This window comes from Typha angustifolia, chromosome 5, assembly GCF_048772165.1.
Source record: "Typha angustifolia cultivar Huaian chromosome 5, ASM4877216v1, whole genome shotgun sequence".
In the NCBI taxonomy this organism is placed as follows: Eukaryota; Viridiplantae; Streptophyta; class Magnoliopsida; order Poales; family Typhaceae; genus Typha; species Typha angustifolia.
In genome coordinates this window covers 3,440,356-3,464,700 of record NC_133243.1, presented here as the reverse complement: position 1 = coordinate 3,464,700, position 24,345 = coordinate 3,440,356, and the positions used below count along the sequence as shown (strand labels likewise).

The 24,345-nt window shown below is 36.2% G+C and overlaps 1 protein-coding gene across 4 annotated transcripts; it reads left to right on the top strand.

Annotated features, from left to right (window-relative positions):
- Nucleotides 1-6,898: 6,898 nt before the first annotated feature.
- Nucleotides 6,899-24,030, top strand: LOC140759859 (probable serine/threonine-protein kinase At1g54610). Of its 4 annotated transcripts, none has more exons than XM_073096526.1 (7): nucleotides 6,899-7,482; nucleotides 9,519-9,803; nucleotides 10,048-10,365; nucleotides 12,477-12,698; nucleotides 15,675-15,772; nucleotides 22,809-22,917; nucleotides 23,463-24,030. In XM_073096526.1, the coding sequence occupies exons 1-7, from the start codon at nucleotides 7,177-7,179 to the stop codon at nucleotides 23,802-23,804; spliced, it is 1,680 nt and encodes a 559-aa protein (XP_072952627.1). In that variant the 5' UTR covers nucleotides 6,899-7,176; the 3' UTR covers nucleotides 23,805-24,030. The 4 variants fall into 4 exon arrangements, with proteins under 4 accessions (XP_072952627.1, XP_072952626.1, XP_072952629.1 ...); XM_073096525.1 differs by having other exon boundaries at nucleotides 23,460-24,030; XM_073096528.1 differs by lacking the exon at nucleotides 10,048-10,365 and having other exon boundaries at nucleotides 23,460-24,030.
- Nucleotides 24,031-24,345: the final 315 nt, after the last annotated feature.

Here is a 24,345-nt window from a genome sequence, read left to right as displayed (position 1 = left end):
TTTATTTCGTGTAATGTAATTTCGATGCATTTAATTAAAAAATTAGTAATTTAAAATTACTTCTGAAACTATTGAATATTAGTCTTATTTTAAAGATCTCGATGAGAGTTTTCTAACCATATATTTTTTATTAAAAAATAATAACGCTAAGATGATCTATTAAGTAATTTAAAATAATTAATATAATAATATATATTATATTATTATTTTAATATATATAGAGCCCGGTTTGTTGGAGTGCACTAGGCTCTTGCTCCAATTTTAGCTCTTGGGCTCCAAATATAGAGCTAGCGTTGTAGATGCTCTTACTTAAAAATTGCGCCAAATCTTCATTAACATCAAGATCAACTCTACCACTCTGCAATACTTGGCTATTATTAATATTTATATCTGGATTAGACAGAGAAGAAAATTTGGATGCATATTCATTATATAAATTCCTTATGACTTCATGAACTTCCTTAAGTTCCTTAACACCCAAAAGAGGATAAATTTTAGAAAAGTAATACACCACAAGTTTCATCTTATACCGAGGATCCAAAAATAAAGCCACTGCTAGTATAAGATTGTATTGCTTCTAATATTTATCAAATTTATCTTGCATTGATGTTGCCATAGAAAGAACAAGTTCATCAAAACATTTGCACCATTTTTTAATTTGCAACTAAATAGCACAAATTTTTTTTGAAAAACAAGTTAGCTGTTGGATATGAAGTTTCTAAAAACAATTCAATTATCGTATAGAATGTTTTCAAACATCATAAGACTGTTGCTTTCTTCCATTGCTCATTTGTTGGACATGCAACAAATTTAATTGGATCAACACAATAAAATCTTTTAAATGCATTGTGAAAAACCCCTAGACACACGTATGTATCTAACCTCTAGGCAATGATATTTCTCGTTCGCTTAAGTAAAAGTTGGAAGAAATATTAAAAACGAAAGTAGAGATGAACGCCAAGATTTTAACGTGGAAAATCCAAACGGAAAAAAACCACGGATCCAAACTCAGATCAAAACCAATCACTATGATAGTAGCAGTTACAAGACTGACTCACAAAACAACCCGTCGATCCAAACGACTTTGTTCCTCTCAGTCTTGATCGCTAGAACCCACGATTCACTACTTCTTGTGATTGAAGTCCAATCTCAGTAGCCCTCGAGATTGATCTTTCGTCTAGATAGCCCTTAAGACGAAAGATTAAGATTTATAGATGCGAAGAGCCTTGTTTGTTGAAGAACCGATGTAGCCTCCCAAAAGTCTCCTTGAATAATCTTCTTTAACTCCCCTAGGTTAGGGCAACACTATCCTTATATATGATCTCCAAGATAGAGCCAAATCCAAGTCATATTCGTACTCATGAAAATCCAATAAATTGCAAACTTCATAGGTGCGTTTGAACGCGGCCCGAGTGCGTTCGAACAGCCTAACTTAATCTCAGGTGCGTTCGAACGCGACAGCTTGAATTCTTCAGGTTGCGTTCGAACGCGTTTGTGAATGCTGCTCTCGGTCTGTGTGAACGCAATACCCGCGTTCGAACGCGTTTGTGAACGCGGCTCTTTGTCTGTGTGAACGCAGTGCCCGCGTTCGAACGCGCTTGTGAACGCGCTTGTGAACGCGGCTCTCTGTCTGTGTGAACACAGTGCCCGCGTTTGAACGCGTTTGTGAACGCGGCTCTCTGTCTGTGTGAACGCAGATTTCGTGTTCGAATGCGTTTGTGAACGCGGTGAGAACGCGACGGCTTTTCTCCAATGATTTTGCAATTCTTCACACCAGTGATATTCTAGACTTGTGTAAAGCTCATATACATGAAAAAATACATTTAGAATATTTTGTACAAAATTGCCAACAAATAGAAAACCTAACACATTGCTATAATATATAGCATCTTTAAGCATCAAATAGGTAGAATTCCATCTTATAGATACATCAACGGAAAGAGACTTATTTGTATCTAAATTGTATTATCATGCTCTTTTAAGAAACTCCTCCTATTGCAAAAATGATTTTTTTAGAATTATAATGATATGACGAATATTTTCTATTGCATCTCTTATTTTCTTCAAATTATATTGCACAACTAATTTAATAATATATGTGGCATATCTAACATAAAAAAATATGCCATCACAAATAAGAGTTTGTTGTCCATTCAGCCGAGTAACCACATCTCTAACACAAACATCATTAGCCCGATCATTATCTAAAGTTAATGAAAAGAGCTTCATGTCAATATTCTAATCAATCATATTCTTTAGAAATGCTTGACATAGATTTAACCCTGTATGTCTTCCTTCTAAATGCATAAAATTTATGATTCTTTTTAGAATACTCCATTTATCATTAATAAAATGTATTGTAACACACAAATATCCTTTATTTTATATAGAAGTCCAGAGATCTATGGTAACACTCATATGATATGAAAGTGAAGTAAACATATCATACAAAATCTTTTTTTGCTCAACATATAGTTCCAAGATCTCTTTTTTAATAGTAATCCGTGACTTTGTTAGAAAATCAGGTTGTAGAGATTTTATAAAGTCAATAAAATATTCATACTCTACAATAGAGAAAGGATATTCATGCATTATTATTGTCATGATAAGTTTTGTTTGACTTGTTTCTTCATTATATTTGTATAACTCTAACATTCCATCTTCTCTAACTTTTGTGAGATTGAGTACCATTTACCCTTTATCTCTATTATGTTTCTTTTTATAATGGTTCCTCAAGTGTGATGTTCCTCACAACTTTCCATACTAAATTGCTTTCGACGAGATTTACATATTGCTTTGTACTTGCAAATTATTTTTCCATCAATTACTTCTCTCTCTTCAACTTTCTCAAAATTATTTCAAACATTCGATGTCAACTTCTTCTTCTTCTTTGTTCTATCATCATTAAAAAATACTAGTTGAGGTGTCACCTTGAACTGATGCACCTGTAAATGCCATTGACTCTTAAACATGAATATTAAAACTAATTATAGCTAAAACATTAAAGGTCAAAGCATAAAAGAGAAAATACATTAAATATAAAGATATTCTTACTAGTCTAATAATTTGTGAAAACTAATTATTCTTCCAAGTTGAAAAAATATCAGACAAGAGAGGAGAGAAAAAAAAAACTAGCTGCAAAATGTGCAAACAGAGGCAATTAGTAAATCTTGTTACCTATTTTTTTATTACAAGCATAAATCCCACTTTATGTGGGATATAGGAAGAGAAATACAATCATGCATATTAGAACTATGCAGATTTGATTTCAAAGATGAAACATACAATAAAAAAGAACTATGCAGACATCATTCTACTATAAATAGAACTATGTAGATTTGATCTTAATTCATAGGTTAACAAAGTGATAGGCTTTGCAATCCTTTATTGCAAAGAAAAATCTTGTAACTTACATTCTCATCTAACTTCTTGAAGTTGTATACAGTTCAGAATATGATTATCTAACTTTTATGACCTTCTCAATTTATGTCTTAGATTGGATAATGCAACTTATAAGTTCTTAGAAACTCATGCAATGCCTTATCTGTCTAATGCAGGTCATAGTTGTAACTACCCACGAGGGAGTTCCTCAAGAGTTTTATGGAGCAAAACTTATTGGTTCATGGAGGTAATGGAAATTATAGACTTGTGCTATGCCCTACTTCTTATCATTTCTTGCACATGCATGTTCTTGACATTCTTTTAGCATAGCTGCATAGGGAATGTTTTACACCAAGATATGCTCCACTTTGTACGGTAGAGTGAAAAGAAAAGGTAAAGAAAGTTCAATGGTTCATTGAGATAAATCTCTATGTTAAAAAGTGCTTGGCACCCTTCTTTCAGGTTATGAGCATTAGAATGCAGTATGCAACAAAAGTATGTGCAGCTTGCTTGAAAGAAAAAAAAAATTGGAGTTACATATTAGATTTGAAGTAGGGTATTAATCAAACACTATAACAAAGTGCAGAAACAGAGGAGATAAGAGAGCATAAATGGTAGTACCTGACCGGTGGAGGGAGGGCCGAGCTTGAGGAGGGGGGACGGTGGAGGGAGGGCCGAGCTCGAGGAGCGGTGATGGCGAGGGAGGGCCAAAGGAGGGAGGACCTGTGGAGGGAGGGCCGGAGGGAGAAGGGAGGACCTGTGGAGGGAGGGCCGAGCTCGATGAGGGCGGGCCGGAGGAGGGACGGCGGTGATGGCAATGATGGATTTTAGATGGTGGCGACAGGCATTTGTGGATCTAGGAGATTTAGGACTTGGGAGAGATGGGAGATGAGTAGATGAGAGATAGAGGGTAGGGTTTAGTTGGGTATTTATTAAGCGGGTAAACGGATATCTGTTATCCGAATCCGTATCTGATAAAATTAACTATACCCGTATCCGTATCTGGATCCATTTTTTTTTTCTAAAAGGCTATCCGCATCCAGATCTGGATTTGGACATTTTTGTAAATGGCTATCTGTATCCGTATCTAAATCCGGATCGGGTAGGATTTTCTTATTCGTATCTGATCCGATCCGAATCGGGTAGTGGGTTGGGTCGTACTTAATCTGACCCATTTCACCCCTACAAATAGGGGGACCTGATTAAAAACCCCTCTCATCTCCCCCGCTTGACTTAAGTCGAGTCTGCTTGTATCTGGATGCATTTGACCTTGATTTTAATCAACGGAGTGGGTTACATGGTTATGAGCACAACCACCACCAGCCAGATCAATTGGATGAACCTGACATGAGTCACTAGGTGGACTTGATTAGGATCCACCAACTTCATCTCATTCGACCTTCTAAGCCCACACCATCTCATACACCTCCTTCACATCCTAAGACTTTTCCTTATGCCCATAGGCTTTCCACCATCTGTCGATGACCTCCATTCCGTCAATTTTACAGTACTATTTTTGATCCTATGCATGACCCTATTCCGAAAAGCTGACGCAGAGATCTATCAACCAGCTAAATTTGAGAAGGTCCAAGAAGTACAACTATATTGAGATCTGAGTCAAATCTCAATCTTCTTCTAATTCAAATTGTTTCCTATTTATTAACTATCCTTCTAAATCTTCCTTATTTCCTTCCATAAGCTTCCGTCTACCATTCATAGCTATTTCGTTTCCACCGTTCATCTCTAATCCTCCCTATTTTTTCCTTTATTTAGCTGCTCACCCACCATAACCCACGATTCGACGGGTGGATTCGATATGTTTTATGGATCTCCTATTCGTGATTGTATCAATAAGTTCACATTGAATAAAAAAACGTTTGCAAGGCATATAACTATAGGATACAAATAGATCTTATAAAAATGGTGGCCTCATATATGAATGATATAGTTGAAAAAAGACAACACAATTTAGATAATAGGCTCTTATCGAAAATGAAAATTACCTGTGGAGCTGGGATGTTGCGACAATGGGATTAGTGCTGGAACAAAACGATCTTGCTGGAGAAAGCAGAAAGTGGGATGGTCGATCTCCTCTACCTAGGTTGTTCGTTAATCAGAAAAGATGGCCTTCGTTGCCTCTTCTTGCTTGAAAAGGTGGGAGAGGAGTGCTCTTGTAATGAGACCATATATAAAAGAGTGATGCTAAATCCTTCTTGGAGGAGAGGGATGTTGAGATTTGTTGAAGGATGAGATAAATCTATGGTGGGCTCATTGAGCAAGTGAGGGTGGCGGTCTTTTGAGAGAAGAGAGAGAGAGAGAGAGAGAGAGAGAGAGAATCTAACTACGAAGAGCAAGTGCGAAGTGATCGATTAATGATATTGTCCTACCAAGGAGTAAAGTAGTGATTTGTGCTATTCTTAAATTGACCTAATTTGGACGTATGAAATAAAGTGAGAGAAATAAGAATTAGTACATTGTAATAAGCTTAAGTAGTTATTTAGTTACTATAGTAAAATAAGGAGACTTATTTTATAAGAAACTAATTCTTATTCCACAATTGAATGAATGCCAAATTATATACTATTTTTATATTATATTTTAAACTAATACAATAATGGGAAGATTTTATTTGGCCCACTCCTAATTTACATTATTCATATTTTGACAACTCATTTTTCACCGGTCTAAATTGGTTCTTACTTTTCATTGCAAATCTTTAAAATAATCTTAGTTATTTTAACCTTACAAAACAGGATGGAATGACATTTTTTAATGAATATATTTTTATTTTTAAAACATAATTTTTATAATACTAAAATTGCCATGACACTTTACTAATTTGGTTTCATATCTTTTCACCCTATCATTTCTTTTTTTAAACAAGAATAATCCATTGAGAAAGAAAAAGTAAAAAAAATATAACGATAGGGAAGAAGAGCTCAGAGAAAGGTTTGGGAGGGATTTCTCTCATGAATGCACGAAGCATGACGGAGAAGTATAGTTTTTTTTTTTATTTGATTATTCATGAGCCCAAAGGTTAGATATAGGCTAAACAAAAGGTCAATCATCCCTAGATATAGAAGCACTTCAGGTCCCACCGAGTTTTTAGTTGTCTAGTCTAGGCTTTAAGCCATATGTGTTGCCGAACAATTGCTTCAAATTAAATGTCACCGAGACCTGCTCGAAATCGTTGCATTGCTAAGCTGTTCTTTTAAGCTAACCGCACTGCCAAGCCATCAACCGAATCGAGTTAAGTCACCAAACCACCAACCACTAAATAATTTCAGTGGAGAAGCATAGTTGAGTAGTGAATAGGAAGAGTACTTGCAAAAGAAAGGTTAGGGAGGAATTTCTTTTAAAAATTTATGTGACGAAAATTAACAATAGATAAATAGTAAATGTGTTCAGGGTCTAAATAAAAATAACTTAAAAAAAGAGGGAGTGAAATAAAAATTTTCCCTAAAGTTTCATATTATTAACCTGAGCTTTATATCCAACAGGTTAGAGATATGCAATTTGTACTACAATATTTGAATCTAAACGCTCTTTCTTCTGCTCGGTGGAGCGATGTCAAAGCAGCGGAGATTTCAATACTCCGAGTAAACGATTGTCCGAAGTGGAGGAAGCGAGCAAAGCTAGTGGAGTCCTTTCCAAAGCCGCCCTTGGCCGGCAGCATCTTGTTTCCATTCCTTCATCCCCCCCACTCTTCTTCGATGTCTCCATCTCCATCTCCATCTCCATCTCCCGCCCCCTCCTTCCTCCCCCGCAAACCTACTTCCTCCGTCCGATCCGATCATGGGCTGCGCCCAAGCGAAGCCGTCCTTCCACTCTCCACCTGGCGGCCTCGAGAAGCTAAAGCTCGAGCACGGCTACGTGCCGGGCGAAAGCGTGAGAGAGAAGGAGAAGGAGAGGTTTCACAAGGAGGAGGAGGAGGAGGAGGAGGAGAGGGAGGGGTCGGAGAAGAAGAACATGCCTTTGCCTCCTCGAGACGTCGATGAGTTGGTGGACGGATGGCCTCGGTGGTTGTTGGCGAACGTGTCCAGGAAGGCTCTTGTTGGATTGGTTCCCAAGAGTGCCGATTCGTATGATAAGCTCGATAAAGTATTGTACTCCTCTTTCCTGGGAATTAAAAATTATCTTCTTTTTGAACTTTTTTGATTTGTTTTGGTGTTCTGAATGTTCACTTGATTGCTAATAATAGATACCATTTCAAATTTAGTAAATTTTAGTAATTTTAATTTGTTTTTTTTAATGTTTCATTCATGTCCAGTGTTTACTTGAACCAATTGCCTGGTTTTTAAATTCTATTTCTTTACATTTTTCTACTGAACACTCTTTTAATCAAGTTTTACAAGTGTATGCATCCAACATACTTTAATTCAACCTTTTTCAAATGTAAGAGCCATAGATGGGTTCATTAATTCTGTTCAGCTGTTGCTTTAGGTGACCAGATCGGTGTCATTTTGATTTGTGTCACTTCGTTCTTATTGTATCCTTTTCTGTATATTCTTTTGGTTGTTTTTTCTTGTATATTCCCATTCATGCACATCTCTCTACTTTCCTGAGTTCCTGTTACTTCTTTATCAGTCAGGTGGATTATCTCGAAAATTTATTTGATCATGTCTCTTTCAACTAATGGTGGTGCCAAACAGTTGTCCCCCGTGAAATTTGACCTTAATTTAAACATATTAGGGTGGTTTAATTCTTATGTATATATATAAAGAAGATAAATTAGCTATTAGAGGAAAAAAATTAGAGAAACAACAAAAGAAATTAGAGAAAGAAGGAAAAAAAAAGACTAAAGAAAAACCAATGGTTCTCTTAAAAAATTTTAAGTTCCTATTTGTAACTTAGAAATCTTTCATGAGTTTTGGACCAAAACCCTCTATTTTGAAATTTAATATAACTATACAATATAGCTGCCCCATCTAGACTGAAATTCTGGCTCTGCCATTGCTTTCAACTGTATTTTGTATGTCAGGATTTATCTAGTTGCTTGTCAAAGCTTGCTATCTTGACTCTTCATCTAAAATCCATGGGAGGCTAATTATATTTGTTTGTGTGATTGTATCAGCCCATTTATTGATAGAATTGTAATTTGTAAAACGCCTGCTAAACTAAGTTAGGATTAACAGATGACAGCCTCTTTCCTAGATGACATGACCAGATATATGGAACAAAATTAATCTTTTTCTTTTTGTATCTTTTGGTTAAGTTGACATCCAGAGTCAAGCTTAGTTGATCTGGAAAATATACATTACAATGCATACTCAACTTAGATTTGTCCTCCATCAGCCATCTAGTTATGGTGATAAAAACTTGTGTATAGTTATGGTGAGATTCAGGAAACACCATAGAGGTCCTTACTCCTTGGAAAGACTTTTTGCATTCAACCTATATTGGTTCCTTGAACCTTTTTGGGCAATATAAGCATTGTTGATCTATCTAGTTTATTGTTGCAATAGATATTGATGTTTGTTCTTTATTTTATTTCTGTGGACAGATATTACTTTTGTTATAGAATGGAACAAGATTTTCATACATAGTTCGAACTTCGGAGTTTCAGTTTTGGTTTCATTACAGAACGAAAATTTTGGTTGGTTTCAGTTGCAGTTTCATTGTGTCAGTTTTAGAGTTCTTTTGATAAATAATATCTTTATCTTAATTTCCAATGCATTGGACAAGATTAAGCAATGAGGTTGAAATTCTTAGGTGCAAGTTAGATTCAAGTCTAAAGTAGCTTAGAATCTAAACATAATTTAAAAGAATTGTTATTAGGGATGTGTCGGTCTGATAATAGTTTTAGGGGCAGTTTTGGATTGGATAGGACCAAAATGCAAAACATTTCAATGAAACTTTAAACTATGCTTTCAAATGATATGCATTTCCAGCAATTATACCACTCTGCCTTTTCTTTATTTCATTATTCTCTTTTAATTTCTTTCTTCTTGTAATCATCATTATATATACCACTATCAATGTTGTTGTTATTGTAGTTCTTGTGATTCTTATTACTGTTAATATTATGAGGATAGTCTGTAGCTGCTGCAGCTTCTGCTATCAGGTCATATTTATCACGAATGTTTTCCTACTGCAGCTGCCTTTATGAGAAACTCAGTATGGTCTTGTTGGTTTAGGTTGGACAGGGGACATACAGCAATGTCTATAAAGCAAGAGATCGTGATACTGGAAAAATTGTTGCTCTGAAAAAGGTTCGCTTTAACACCTCAGAACCAGAGAGTGTGGAATTTATGGCAAGAGAAATTATGATACTGCAGAAGCTGGATCATCCCAATGTCATCAAACTCGAAGGTCTTGCAACATCAAGAATGCACTACAGCATTTACTTGGTCTTTAACTTTATGCAGTCTGATCTGGCAAGGGTGATATCTCGTCCTGATGAGAGACTTACAGAACCTCAGGTCTTTATACTAACTTGATTAAAATATAATGGTACCAAAAGAAGTGAGAAAAACCTTTTCTTTTTTGCCCTCAATAGTTTATTGATCATCAAACTTTTGATTTCTTTGCATAACATGTCCTGACACTGTACTTCACTATATCCTTCATTATCTTCTAATTGTCGACAACTTTAGCATATAGTTCTTCATTGTGCAGTAGAATTGTTAGTTGGTTGAAGTCTCTGATCAGTTATAATTTCTACAGGTTAAGTGTTTTATGCAGCAGTTATTATCTGGTCTTCAGCATTGCCATGAGCGTGGGATCTTACACAGGGATATTAAGGGTTCAAACTTATTAATAGATAACTATGGAGTGCTGAAGATTGCTGACTTTGGACTTGCTAACTTCTTTAACTTAGAGCAGAAACGTCCACTTACAAGTAGAGTGGTCACACTCTGGTACAGAGCACCTGAACTGCTGCTAGGAACCACAGACTATGGAGTTGGTATTGATCTATGGAGTGCAGGTTGCCTTCTTGCTGAAATGTTTGCTGGAAGGCCAATTTTGCCTGGTAGGACTGAGGTGAGACACTCTTGACTCAGCAAGCAAAATTAACCAATAACAGGCACACAGCTTAAAGCTTATTTGAGCCATTCTGTAGATCAGCCCTTCCCTTAGGCCTCAATCACTTTAAAATTAAGGAAACATCTAGAATAGCTATTCTAGATTCTTATTCCTAAAATTGTACATCTAATCTAAAGTAGGGTATTATAAAATCTAATTAAATGGTATAATAACAGGTTGCCCAGACATGGTCTAGAATCCAAGTGAAATGATATTCCATAGCTAAAGAGGGAAGGTACCGTTTGCACACCGGGGGTGGGGGTTTGCAAGTGTGGATTGATTAGTTAATGTGATGGAGAGAGGGAGAGGAGCCACATACTTTTGAAGCTGCTCTGCCATCACATAAATGATGGTCCTGCCATTATCCGAAGAGAACATGCCAATTGGCATTGGGCATGTCAGATGACATGACAGGCCATGTATTTAAGATTTTTGTTCGTCCATTTCCTACATTTCATATGAGTATACTTGATTTCATTATGGCTTCTTGGATCTCTCTTATCTTAAACATTTAAATAGTTTTCAGCATGAGTGATAGCAATATTGGAAAATAAGCATAGATCGCGGTATCGGCCAACCTTGATTGCAATCCAAGACGTAGTATGGTAGAGAGAGCTTCTCTCTCTTTCGCTTCTTTCTCTTTTTTTCTTTCTCTCCCAAACCATCCGATGTAGTTTCGTCCTCTATTGACATCCGATGAGCTACTTTGACGAAGATTTGACTCCCTCATGCTCGAGTATGTTTGTCTTTTTATGTTCTATTTTTTTTCTTTCTTCTCTCTTTTTATTTGACTCCTCCCCTCCCTTTCTCTCTCTCTAGCCTTTCATTCTCTCTCTTTTTTCTGCTATGTTCTCTTCCTCCCTGTCTCGATCTCTTTCTCTGAGTCTATTACTACAACAATCCTTTTGCTGCAGTAACATAGAGCGAGAGAGAGAGAGAGAGAGAGGAGAGAAAGAGGGAGGAAAGGCTAGAAGGTGAATAAAGAGAAAGTGTGACTGAGAGAAAAAAAGAAAAAGATATAGGATAGAGACATGGCAGTAGGGAGTGTGAGTAAGAATTATTTTATTTGTGTGAGAGAGTGAGAATTAATGGGAGAGATTGAGAGAGTGGTACTTTTAAATTTTTTGATTTTATATGAAAATTATTTATACTTATCTATTATTAATTTCTAAAATTTAGAATTCTGTATTTTAAAATTTTTATGTAATTAAAAATAGTATGATATTAAAATCTAATACCGGTAGCCGAAATGGCCGATATGATCGATACAATCAATACATAATTGATCCCGATATTTTGAACCTTAAAAATAGGAAGTAGTTTGCCTCATAGTTGCATCTGTTTCTTTACCAAGTCATTGCTACTAGCTCGTCCTTTTTAATTCATGGGTGAATATGGCTGTAAAGATTGCTCATATTGTTGTCCTAAGATTCTATTCAGGAAAATCTTTTATTTATTATCTGATTATCATTTATGTTTTATTTGCTTATAGGCACATGCCTCTGTTGTACCTTTTTCATGTGTAAGTCTTTGTAGGACATCGTTTGGTGCAAGTTACATAAAGCACACAATGAGGTTGTAAATTTGACCTTGAGGAACATAAATATATTTAGAAATAAAGAATTGCTCCTTTGGTACTCATTGAAGTATTTTTCATTTCTTTATTCGTATAAGTTTCCGCTCCAAAAGTAACTAGCATGCAAGTAACTAAGACAAATGTTGGACACATACTTGGTTTGTCATAGTGGCTAGCTCTTAAGTGACTTGGAGCAAGTTGAGCATATCCACAGAACCTAATGTTTCCTGTTCAAGCTTAGCTCCTATATGAGCTAGTATTCTGGGATGTGTTCTTGTTCTACAGCCAGACAATGTTAAACTCAGGCTTGTGGTCTTTGAATCCTAGCAGTTTAGTAACTGATTGGTTCAATTACAGGAAGGAAGTAGTTAATTATGACTAATTGTCATGCTTGATATACTGATTGAACAACAACGAATGCATCCAAGTGCTCTAGATTTGGCTTAGAATAGTACATCTACTTTTACTCTAACTCATAATTTTTTGTCTTCAGATTGAGCAACTCCACAAAATTTTTAAGCTTTGTGGATCCCCACCTGAAGATTATTGGTGGAAACTGAAATTGTCTGCTAGCTTCCAACCTCCACAACCTTACAAGCCAACTCTTCTGGAAACTTTTGAACATTTTCCTTCTTCCTCACTGGGTTTGCTGACCATGCTTCTTGCTCTAGAACCCCCGAGCCGTGGTACAGCAGATTCTGCCTTGCAAAATGAAGTAGGTTATGCTTCCTTAACATTAACTCATTAAGTATCATAAGTTTTATCTCATAAGTTTAGAAGGAAGTTAAAATGCACTATTGAATTCTTTTCTTTGAAATCATTATATTGAGAACATGACTTTCCATAGTTAAGACTCTGAGTTCTGTTCTACTACTTCCTGTAATTACTATAATTGAAACAGTTTTCTTGTTTTGAATCTCAAACTGATGAACTGGTCTCCTAGAGGATTTAGAATACGAATTACACACAGAGTTAGCTTGGTAAAACAGGTTGTAGACCATATATATTGAAGACATTGACCATGATATGATTTTATCTGAACAATTAAAACAGAATATGAACTAATTTGATTCTTGCATTAATTAACTTAATCAAGTGCAATTAATCTTCTCACTGTTATCTACCTGATGCATATATCAAATTGTATTTCTAGTGCACAAGGCTTTGCCACAAAGTGTTTCAGTAGTGCAAGATGCAGGTGACCCTACCTCAATTGCTAGAGGGGCTGATTACGTGATTCAAGCATGCATCACTAGGGTGCAGGATGGAAAGTCTTACTGTCACTTTTCTTGATGCATTCAAGGCTCAAGAGATACTTGGAACATTTGATCCTCAATTTACCTAATCCATTATTGAGAAATCTTTAACATATGATCTTTGTTTCTAAGGATTCAAGATGTCTAGATCAGAATTGATGCTTGGTAAGAAAATGACACTGTATAAGGGTGTGCAACAACATCCTCTCCTATACTGTATCGTATTTAGCAATCACTCAACATGAGTGTACCGGGGGTTGACACCCGTTAGAGGATGTGAAAAACGAGTCTCTCTCTCTCTCTCTCTCTCTCTCTCTAGGAGGAGAGCTTTGAACCCTACAACTCCACTTCCTCTCTCTTCAGTCGGTGATGGTGTCTTCTCTCCTCTTTTGTCCCTCTCAAGGGAATGTGGTGGCAAGGATTGCCTAAGTCATTTTGATTGGTGATTGTGTCTTCATTCCTTCCTCTCCTGGATAAGTGATAGTCTCTCTCCTTCAATCTCTCTTTGATTAGAAATGATGTATTCATTCCCTTTCTATATATGCTCTGCTGACACAAGCTACATTGTGATCTTTAATATAAACTATTTTAATTAATAAATTTTTAGTTTTCTCTATCACTAAGTTTGCAAAATCAATTCTTAAGTAGGACTCAAAATAATCAAGCCTGCTTGATAAGGCTGAATTAAGCTTGGCTCGTTCGTAAATAAGCTGATCTTGTTTCATTGGATTTTTCAAGCCAAGTTTGAGGTAGGCTCTCTTAAGGTCGGTTAGATGAGGATTGAAATACCAATATATACAGTTTCATATCTGCTCTCATGATCAAGCTTGATTAAATGCAAGCTTGGATTCAAGCTTGATTCAATTATAAAGCTTGACTCTCGTTTGATCCAATTCAAGCTTGAATTAAGCTCGCATGAGGCTTGGCTTTGGAATATGTTTGGATGTTTATCAAATGGCTTGTTTAAGCTTTAGCGCTGCTTGACATGAAATAGGCTTGAAACTAAAAGAGCCATGATTACACCCTTATCCCTAAACTTATGTACATCAGCAAGTATATATTTATATGTACATGAATAAATAAATAGATAAATGTATATATATAGCTGACAACACGAGTTGTGCTGACAAGCAAGTACATGCTGGCCAACAAAAGCCATGCACGAGGTTCTATAGCCCTACAGGTGTGGTGGTTCTCTAGAGCTCATAGGGCTTTATAGCCCTCTGCATTGGTTTGCAGACAACTACAGGGTCTGTAGACCACTGCACATTAGTAGACTAAGGGTTCTGTAGTATCTGTTGTGAAAACTGAAAAGCATCACAAGCAATCTCACAGCGCATATACTATGGGCGCATTAATGGGTGCCTTTGTGGTCTAGCAGCCTAGCAATAAACATTACAAATTTTATCTACATAGTCTAAGTACATGCCACATAGTATATTTAATAATATAGCAATAATGAACCAGTAAATAGGTAAAAGAAGTTTTATCATTGATGAAGAATTATCTTCATCAAATCATATTTACAAACATGCTTATATTGTAATCATATAATTATCTAAGTAAATAACAATTAAATATTTCTGGCAAATAAAATTAGTTTAAGACCACTGACGAATACTAATCACCCTAAAACTTAAAACAATAGACATATCGAGAATGCAATATATAAGTATCATATATATTTTGCAAATACATATGCAGCAAATAGGCAGTCCATATGTGAGTTCATATGTATATACAGTTTGCTGCGTGATCCATATGCAGTATAACCACATATGATGACTATATAATGCATATGCCCCGGTTTACCTACCGCAAACTCCCATTGTGGGTGCATTTTAAAACTATGATAGTATTGTATGATGATTTGCAGCAAGGTCCGAAAAATCGGGATTAGGACTAACCTCTCGAAAAAACAATATGTATAAAAGTTGATGCGCTGTTCTCATGAACTAATGACAACTGATCAACCTTGAGTATAAGGACTAAGGAAAAGGGATCAAATAGAAAAAAAATTTATCTCTTATCCAGTTGCCACCAAATATAGTTTTTTTTTTCTTGTTATATGAGTTCCAGGTTGAGTCTAAAAGACCTCAAACCTCTTGAATGATTCTTGCTTGTGAGTTTTATAAATGCTGAAAATTCTATGAAGATATCTTTTCATTTGAACTTTGAAGCACATTAACTAATTTGCTCTTAGAGTTTGCTCTCTTTGGCTAAGTTTTCATCATGTTGTAGTTGTTACTCAAATGATTTTATAGGCTTCCAGTTCAACTTGATTACGGAATGCATTGTCAATCATGCTTACTGCAGTACAATTTGTTATTTTATTTCCAGTCTTGTCCTTCAAGTTTGGTGACCATATTAATTTCTTATCTATCTTGATGCTTCAACTATTTCTGCTATGCTGATGTATGGTTCCTTGCTTGCAGTTCTTTACCACAAGCCCCTTGGCTTGTGACCTCTCTAGTCTTCCTGTGATATGTAAAGAAGCTAATGATGAATGTACTCGACCACGTGATGGAAGAAAGTAAGTTCATGTTCTCTATCTAAAGTTTAATTCAATGTCTCTCTATTAGATTGTAAACCATGCTTAAGCGTCCACATTCTTCTTATGAAACTTGGAAAGTTTAAGATCTATCAAATGTGTAGCAGAAAAAAAGAGGTCATAAATCCACACAATTTGCATTCAATGTGAGTATTGCGGCATCTTATGAAAGGATAATATTTTGTAGCAAAGTGAAAAGTTTTAAAGATGGCATGACTATGATGACAATTAAACATGTTCCTTATGATGCCACTTATTTGAGGGGTACTCCTTTACTCTCCTTGGATACCTTCTACTGTAATTGTTCTCTTCTTTAGTTCCATCAATTTAATTTAATTGGTTCTATAAGACATTAAGAGTCAATCTCAAGTTATTTTGATGTGCATTGGCTTTTAGAAGCCAAATAATGATAATTTAAACTTAAGTATTTTCACAGCCAACTCATAGAAATGTCTGCTGTGTAATTTGGATTTTTCATGTAAATATAGATTTAATTACACCTCTACCCCTGAACTATAGCATATTTTTGTGCGGAATTTCTTATTTATTTTTTGTGGTATGTTGACCTCTTTAACTATCTAAATGGGCGATAGTTCAACAAGTCTAGGTCTAATTATTCCTGAAATATACGTCAAGTTTATTTGAGAGAGACATGCACTAGATCCTAATAATTTGTTGAACTCTTAAATCCCAAAGTCTGACGGTCGCTTATTGTTTGCTTTCAAAATTTTCATATTTTATCTGTATTGAATAGTACTAGTTCGATGCAGAGGAACTACATTGAACTAGAGAAGGCACATATCAAGCATGTTGACTTCAAGTTCTGATTTTTCAAATAGACAGAGGATGTTATAGGTGATATACACGACTGTTAGATTTCCATCTGATGTAAAACAAGTGATCCACGGAGCGTATGAATAGCATATGAGGTGTCCTAAAATAATCTCAACTGGAAGTTCATTTGAGCATATGTGAAATGGTTAACATAAACAAAATGTTTCTTGATAATTGAAAGGGAAAAAGCTTTACAAAAGCTGTCTAGTCCTTGCAATCAAGTTTGTTCAATTTGCTACTATAATAAAACAACTGGCATGGCATGAATGATACTTGAATTTAAATCATGAAAAGTCAAGACCATGATTAGTGAAGGAATAAAGAGCATTGTCACGACCCAAAAATTAGAATCATGACCGATCATGTATCTCAATGCACTTGAGATACACGAAACCTTAACTAATATTTTCTAAGTCGTAAAATAACAAAAATTTAATTATGAATAGCTAACTCCAATAAATATAATCCAATAATAAAGAAACACCAAGAAATATTAAAATAGTAAAATTCTAAGTGGAGGTGGGGTCCCGCTGCATCTCCCTTAGTCGTCACGTGGATCAGCACTTGAAATATTAAAAAAGAAAATCCATGAGCCAACAACTATAGCTCAGGGAGTGAAATCCATTCAAAAGCCAAATAAATCCGAATTCATAACGTAACCTTAATAAATATTAGTAAAATAAATATAAAATTAGAATCTTACTAAGCTTGCTTATGATAACAATAATAATAACAGTACAATAACAGAGTAAATCATATCTCATAACATGGTTTGCGTCAATATGTTGAATTTCTTTCAATATTTATAATAATGTCATATGCTTCAACTTGGGACTGTGCCTGAGGATCTATGTCGACTATAAGTCATCTCGATATGCACTCAGGTCTTTTCCTTATAGTTAATCCAGTTAGGGTCACTAGGAGGTGTCACTATGTGATAAACTTACCCTGTCTTTTTCACTACCATAGAGAAAGATTAGAGTCACCTCAGGGAGATTGCTAATCTAGCCTTGGACTATTCTCTAAGCACGCCAGAGTCACCTAAATAGATCATATGTTGATCAGATATAAGTCTGTTCCCTGGACTGTTCTCTAATTATACCAGAGTCACTTAAATGAATCATATGTTAATTAGGAATAGATTTGTCCCCTAGACTTCAAGGTAGTCTTCGGTCACCACAGGGAGATGCATGAAGAATATTTAGCCTGTGTCTATTCTCAAAGTCTTACCACGTATCAATTATATTTTCCACTAATATTATTGATCATATAAATGACTATATGTACTAAGTATATGTCACGACCCGAGATAGAAATCATGACCGGCCATGCACCTTAATATGCTTGAGATACACGAAGCCTTACTAATACTTCCTAAGTGTACAATGGCAAGAATAAATAAACGAAGATCTGCTTTATTAAATTTAAACTAATTGCAAAGTTTATTAAATAATGTCATTGTTTTTTAGTCTAAACGAAATAAATTTAACATTTAATCTAAAGCATAAAATCCAAAAGAGCGAAAAGATAAATAGGTGGGTCCTAAGTGGAGGTGAGATCTGGGTACGTCTCGCTCAGTCACCACGCTGACTATTACCTGAGATAATAAATAAATAAAAAAAAGATCCATGAGCCAACAACTATAGCTTAGGGAGTGGAATCCACTCGAAAACCAAATAAATTCTAAATTTTATTAATGTTGAATAAAAACTAAGATCAACAATATACATAACAATTTGCAATAGTCATGCTCTTTAAATAATGACAATGATAACAATAGAGAGTCATAACTTGTAATCTTGCACAGTTTCAACATATTAACATTTTTTCTATATTTATACTATCATTTGTCTCAATGGGTTTATACCCTGTGGATCCACATCAACTAGAAGTCACCTCGAGATGATGCTCGGAAATTTTCTTCATAACTGATTCGGTTAGGGTCATCAAATGGTATCACTATGTGATCAATACATCCTATCTTTTCCATTAACCGTTGAGAGATGTTAGAGTCACCTAGGAAATTTCTCATTCATCTTAGAACTGTTCCCTAACCCTGCCAGAGTCACCTAAGAAAGTCACCGCAGTGATCTGATTTAGAACTTTCCCCTGGACTTCCAGATAGATTTGAGTCACCACGGAAAATCGTAAACGATTTATATCGGGACTGTTATCTAAGTCGTACCAATACTAGTCTCATTTTTCTTTTCACTAAAATTTAATATTTGCACAAGGTATGGCGATGCACTGAATATAATGATTAAAGGCACACAGAGAATGTAATAATTAAATTTGCAAGTAAGGATGAAATAAATAAATTTGCATAGAAAATTACATGGTCTGACAAAGGTACGAAATATAATAAAAATAAATATGTGAGTGAACCCACTCACCAGAGTTTAGGCAAGACAACTGAAATCTCAAATCTCTCGTTCACGTACTAAAACTCACCACCTTTAATAATAAATAATAATAAATTTTTTAATTTGAATAATATCAATATTTCTAAAATTAAAAAAAATTAAAAAGAACTAAAATAGGTTAAATTACTCATTGGATTGGGTTGGGTTACTACTGGCCTGGCCCACTCCAAAAAAAAAAAACTAATCGGGCTGGGCCTTGGGCTATGGGCTAACCCGCAGCCCACCAAAATTTAGTGGTTCGGGTTGGGTCTTTGAATCTAAAATCCAAACCTGAACTTGAACCCAAAAATTATAAGAAAAGGGTTGGCTCGGGTTAAATTTGAGCTAACCAGATCCTTCCCTTCCCGCGACCGACGTGAGTAAGAAAAGAATTGAGGGAGAGAGGGATCGCTGGCGACCTTGCCGGTGGCGGTTCAACGACTACACCTCAAGCCCCTCGACTCCCTCTTGCGACTTCGTCGTCCTCACGAGGTGGAGGAGAATCCACCGCAGACGACCGACTCAAAAGCTAACGACGACTAGAGCCACGAAGGCTCCAAGGCGAACACCCATGGCACGAGACCAACGACAAGAGGCTTCCAATGGAGGAGAGATAGCGACTCGAAGCCGCCGGCCGACGTGAGTCGCCGGCGAAGCCAAAATCCCACAAATTAGGTATTTTTATTTTAACCTATTAAACTGAAATATAAATTGAGGGGTGGGAGATGGCTTACCAAGGAGTCACGTGGTGGTCTTCGATGGCTCCGGCGGCACTTCGGTAGGCTGATTCCACTGCGTGACTCTGACGGTGAGAAAGAAGAAAACGAAAGAGAGAAAAGAGAGGAGGCTGAGGGGGGTTAAGGAGAGAGAGAAAATTAGCGTTTAATTTATAGATTAAAAGAAATCCAAATCTAATTTGATTCAGATTAGGCGAGATTTTCGCTGCGCCTCGTTGCGTGCCGGAGAGGGAGAGAAGAGGGGGTTACACGTGTAGAGCACGTGCACCCTCCTCTCTTAACCCCTATTTTTTTCGGTTCTCACAGTATAGCAATCCAGTGGGTCTTATATTTTGTACACAGAACATAATAATGCACAAAAATATAAGAATGTATTTGCACACTGAATTATATGTGATCTGATAAAAAAACACAAATTATAAGACGAATAAATAAAATAAATACGTAAGTGAACCCACTCACCTGTGTCAAGGTGAAATGATTGAAATCTCTAGTCCATGGGTTAAGAAAAATCATCACATTTAATAAATAAATAAATAACATATTTCAATTTAACTAATATCATGATTTCTAAAATTTTAAAATTAATTAAATTATTTAAATAGGCTTGTTTAAGCCCAAATGGTTGGGCTGGGCTATGACTGGCCCGCACCAAAACTCACTAAATAGTTTAGGCTTAAAGCCCAAACTCAAAATTATTTATGGGTTGGGCTGCAGTTGGCTCGTAGCCCACCTAATAATCTATTTAAATGGATTGGGCTAGACACCCAATCTCACTAATTTAAAAGGGTTGGGTCGAGTCTTCTTTTGGATCCGAAATTCAAACCTGAACCCAAATAACATAAATAGGTTGGCTCGGGTTGAGACCGAGCCCATCCCCGCTTCACGGGATCGACAAGTAGATAGAGAGAGAGAGAGATTGGCGATCACCTCCGTCGGAGGTCCATCGATAGTATCCGACAGCTCCTCACCACCACAGCCACATGCTTGAAAAGGAAGGAGGTCGAACCGATCGTTAACAATCGGGGTCAACTTCATGGTCGACGGCAATCCGTGCCACAAGGGCTCCAAAGGAAGTACCTATGGCACAAGACCGACGATGCGAAGCTTCTAGAGTGGCAACAGCCCAAAGCCGCCGACTGGTGAGCTTCGCTGACCCACAAACGCCCAAATAATTAGGTAATTATCTTTTAGCTTATCTAATATTTAATTAACTTTGAGAGGTGGGAGAGCACTCACCAATGAGTCGAGTGGTGGTCTGCAATTGCTCTGGCGATGCTTCGGTTTGATTCCACGTCGTGACCTCGACGGCAAAGAAGAAAATGGAGATGGAGGTGGGTGGTTGGGGGGAGCTGTGGTTCTGTGGTTCCTCCTTCAGAGAGGATTTTCGGGTTGATTTATAGAGAAGAATTTATATCCAAAACAGATATGGATTCGGCCGAAAAACTCGCGGCTGCTCCATCGCGTGCCGGTGAGGGAGATGGAAAGGTGCGCATGTGCGCTCCAAAAGATTTTTATTTTTTTGGTTCTTACAAGCACTTTATGGAAATTTTACCTTAAAAAGAGTTGTATTCTTCTTATATCCTTCTCAAATTTGAGTCCTGCTCTTGCTGATCATATATCATGAAGAGTATGGTTGCCAATTTCCATAGTGACTAACTGTTTTATGATCACAATCTCATTTCAATGTCAGCCTTATAATTTGTGTGGTCCACTTGCAGTCTTTAAATTAGTTTGACGAGGTTAAGGTTACACTATTAACTGGTCTGCACTCAGATATAAAGTAGAATATCTTTCTACTATGTAACATAAATTATGAATGGGCTTAGTAGTATGCTATTTATGATTCATCTCAATGTTATTGGCTCTCAACCTGGTTCAGATTTGGGGTCGTAGGGAATTCTTTTCAAAAGCTAGCCTTGCAGCCAATGTTATTTTTTCAAGCAGCTCCAATGCAAAACCTACTTTAATGCATGGGCTTATAGCCTATGTATATATCATTATACTAGAGGAATTTCCAGTTGTCCATTATCCTTTGGTTGAAGACACTTTCTTCAAAAGGGTTCTTGTTTATACTTCATATATTACTCTAATATATGTTCAAGTACACGTATAATCAGGCTAATATATAGACTTACCCAACCTAGTTGAACAACATTCTAATCAGCATGCAGGCCAATTTCATATGTCATATCATCTAATCAAATTCAGAGGATTTCCCTCGGTTGGCTGTATCAATGATTTGTCGATCTTGCTTCCGATTCATTAATGAACTAGGAACTGTATGTTCTGATGGTAATATGGTATGTAATATTAACTTATTTAACCTTGGAGAAAGTTTCAGTAGCATAAAGGCTAATTTTGCAGTTACTCAGGAACCTTAACCTAGTCAAGTTATAGGGTTTCCCTTGGTTTGAGGTGGGTTAACCATTTCTTTGTCATGGTTCCAGTTCATCTTTTATTTTCATCAATATGCTTTTGTCATCTTCTTCTTGAGCGTGATATGTTGTCTATTAAATTGTCTGTAACTGTACTTTATAAAATATGATCCTTTTATTGTGGAATTTAGATTAATTTAAGAGCCCACTTTAGGGTCAAGGAGCACCCACTGTAGCACTTGTCATTCGCTGAGCACCATAAGCCCCTACTAGCTGCCAAGCTTTTCATAACATTGCATAAAGTTTAGTCTATCAACTCTGCTTTGATATTCATAATCCTAGAGGGCACTCTTTGCTAAGACAACCAATCTAATTTTCTTACCCATCAATATCTACTATGTGATGTGTTTCTCTTAAGCTTTTGAATATGTCAGTTAGACTGGTTTGCCCTTTCTTTTCATTCTAGAAGACATAATAATTTTGGCATCCAAAATGTAATTAAGAAAGTTCTGCTATCTTGCACTACTTGCAAGATTAATTTATATACAATGACGATACTTATTTCAAGTATTCATGGGCTAATGATAATGTCTTTCGAGTTCTTTATTAAATAGTACATTATATATCACAAGTTTGATCTCTTCTTATTAACTCAGAGTTCTTGTAGGAGAAAATCTTATAAACTGAAACAGCGTTCTCACAAGCAAAGAGAGGGTGAAAAGGAAAATGAGCAAGCTATGGCAAGACGAAATGCTGATTATGGATCTTCCAAAGAGGTAGAGATTTGCAACAATAATGAAAAATAGAAAATAGAAATGCCACTAGTCTACAATTTTCTTTTGGCTGATAATTCACTCCTCAGTATAGTTTTTCTTTTACTGAGTCATGTTTATTACAGGCCTTGTGGTCCCTGTTTTATGGTTTAATTTGAGTGGCTTTTTAAATTTGTCAAACTATCTATTCATCCTCAACAACATTGTATATATAAATCTACCTATTTATATGCACATTATTATGTACATAAGGGAGAGGATATTTATGGTTTGACTGCCCTGCCTGTCTGTCTTCTTTGTGCAGTGTTTGCAGTTAGAAGGATCAATATCCAATTCTACACCCGTAGAACTTTTCAAAGTGCCCTTAAAATCTTTTTTCCTGGTCTAGCCTCCATCTCGAGTAATCCAATATAATTACTAGAAAAAGAAAATCACAGGAAATCCTTTGATAACACGGAGTCCCATTTTTCAATGCTATCCCAAACTATTAGTTGTTATTCTGCTATAGGGACTAACTTTACTATTCCATTTTGTTCTTTTTGTAGAAGGCTCCTGATCTGTCAAGACAAAGCCAAGAATTAGATATTGGAACGGCTAGCAGCACTTCTTCCAGCTCGAAGCTAAAAATTTCTGCAGAGAGCCCAAGAGAATCCCCATCACGAGGATCATATCTACCTAATGAACAATCAGGAAGAACAGAGGCTCATTTTTCAGCCTCTAAGAACATTAAGAACTTTCTGCCACTTCCTATCTTGGAAGTTGATGCTGGAGGTACTGGAGAGCATATGAAGAGCATTCACCGCTATGGATTAGAGAAGAGGTCAGTCTCCACATCAGAATTTCGCAGATCGGAAGGAAATGATTTGTCCAAGAAGGATGTTTTCGTTTAGGCAAATGTTGCTGCTGTTTAAATGTTTAAGTAATGAATTTATTTTGTGAAAAGTGTCTCCTTGCCATTGTAAATACCAGGATATTACATATAATGTGTGCTTTTTGCCGCAACCCCTGAATGTTTGAATATCTGCAATTGTCACCCTGAGGTGGGGAGCAGTATCACTGCAAAAAAGACCATATTATTCTTTTATGTTTTCATAAAGAGGTTTAAAAATTTGCACCTTTTTATCTGGGATATCTAGAGGTTTACATGTTTGCAATTTATTCTTTGTGGAGAGTTGACAAATGCAGTGTAGTCTTTAGTTCCAACAAATTATATGAATTAAGGATCTTGGTATTTTGCATGTGGAGTTCATAAATGTTATCCCTAATTTATATTTGGAGATGGGACTATTTGAGACAGGCTAATTTGGGTCTTTTTGGTGATGATTGGGAAGGAGGTATGAGAGAGATGTTCTGTGGAGGTTGACAAATAGATTTGTAATAAGTAGAGAGTAATATTCTGGGTTGGTAAGAGGTCTTTTCCTACAGAGGTCT

What these genes read in the sequence shown, in the direction of transcription:
- LOC140759859 (XM_073096525.1), top strand. Translation starts at nt 7,177, where the DNA reads ATGGGCTGCGCCCAAGCGAAGCCGTCCTTCCACTCTCCACCTGGCGGC. An exon ending in AGAGACTTACAGAACCTCAG is followed by an intron (nt 9,804 to 10,047) that starts GTCTTTATACTA and finishes TAATTTCTACAG; the next exon opens with GTTAAGTGTTTTATGCAGCA. An exon ending in CGACCACGTGATGGAAGAAA is followed by an intron (nt 15,773 to 22,808) that starts GTAAGTTCATGT and finishes GAGTTCTTGTAG; the next exon opens with GAGAAAATCTTATAAACTGA.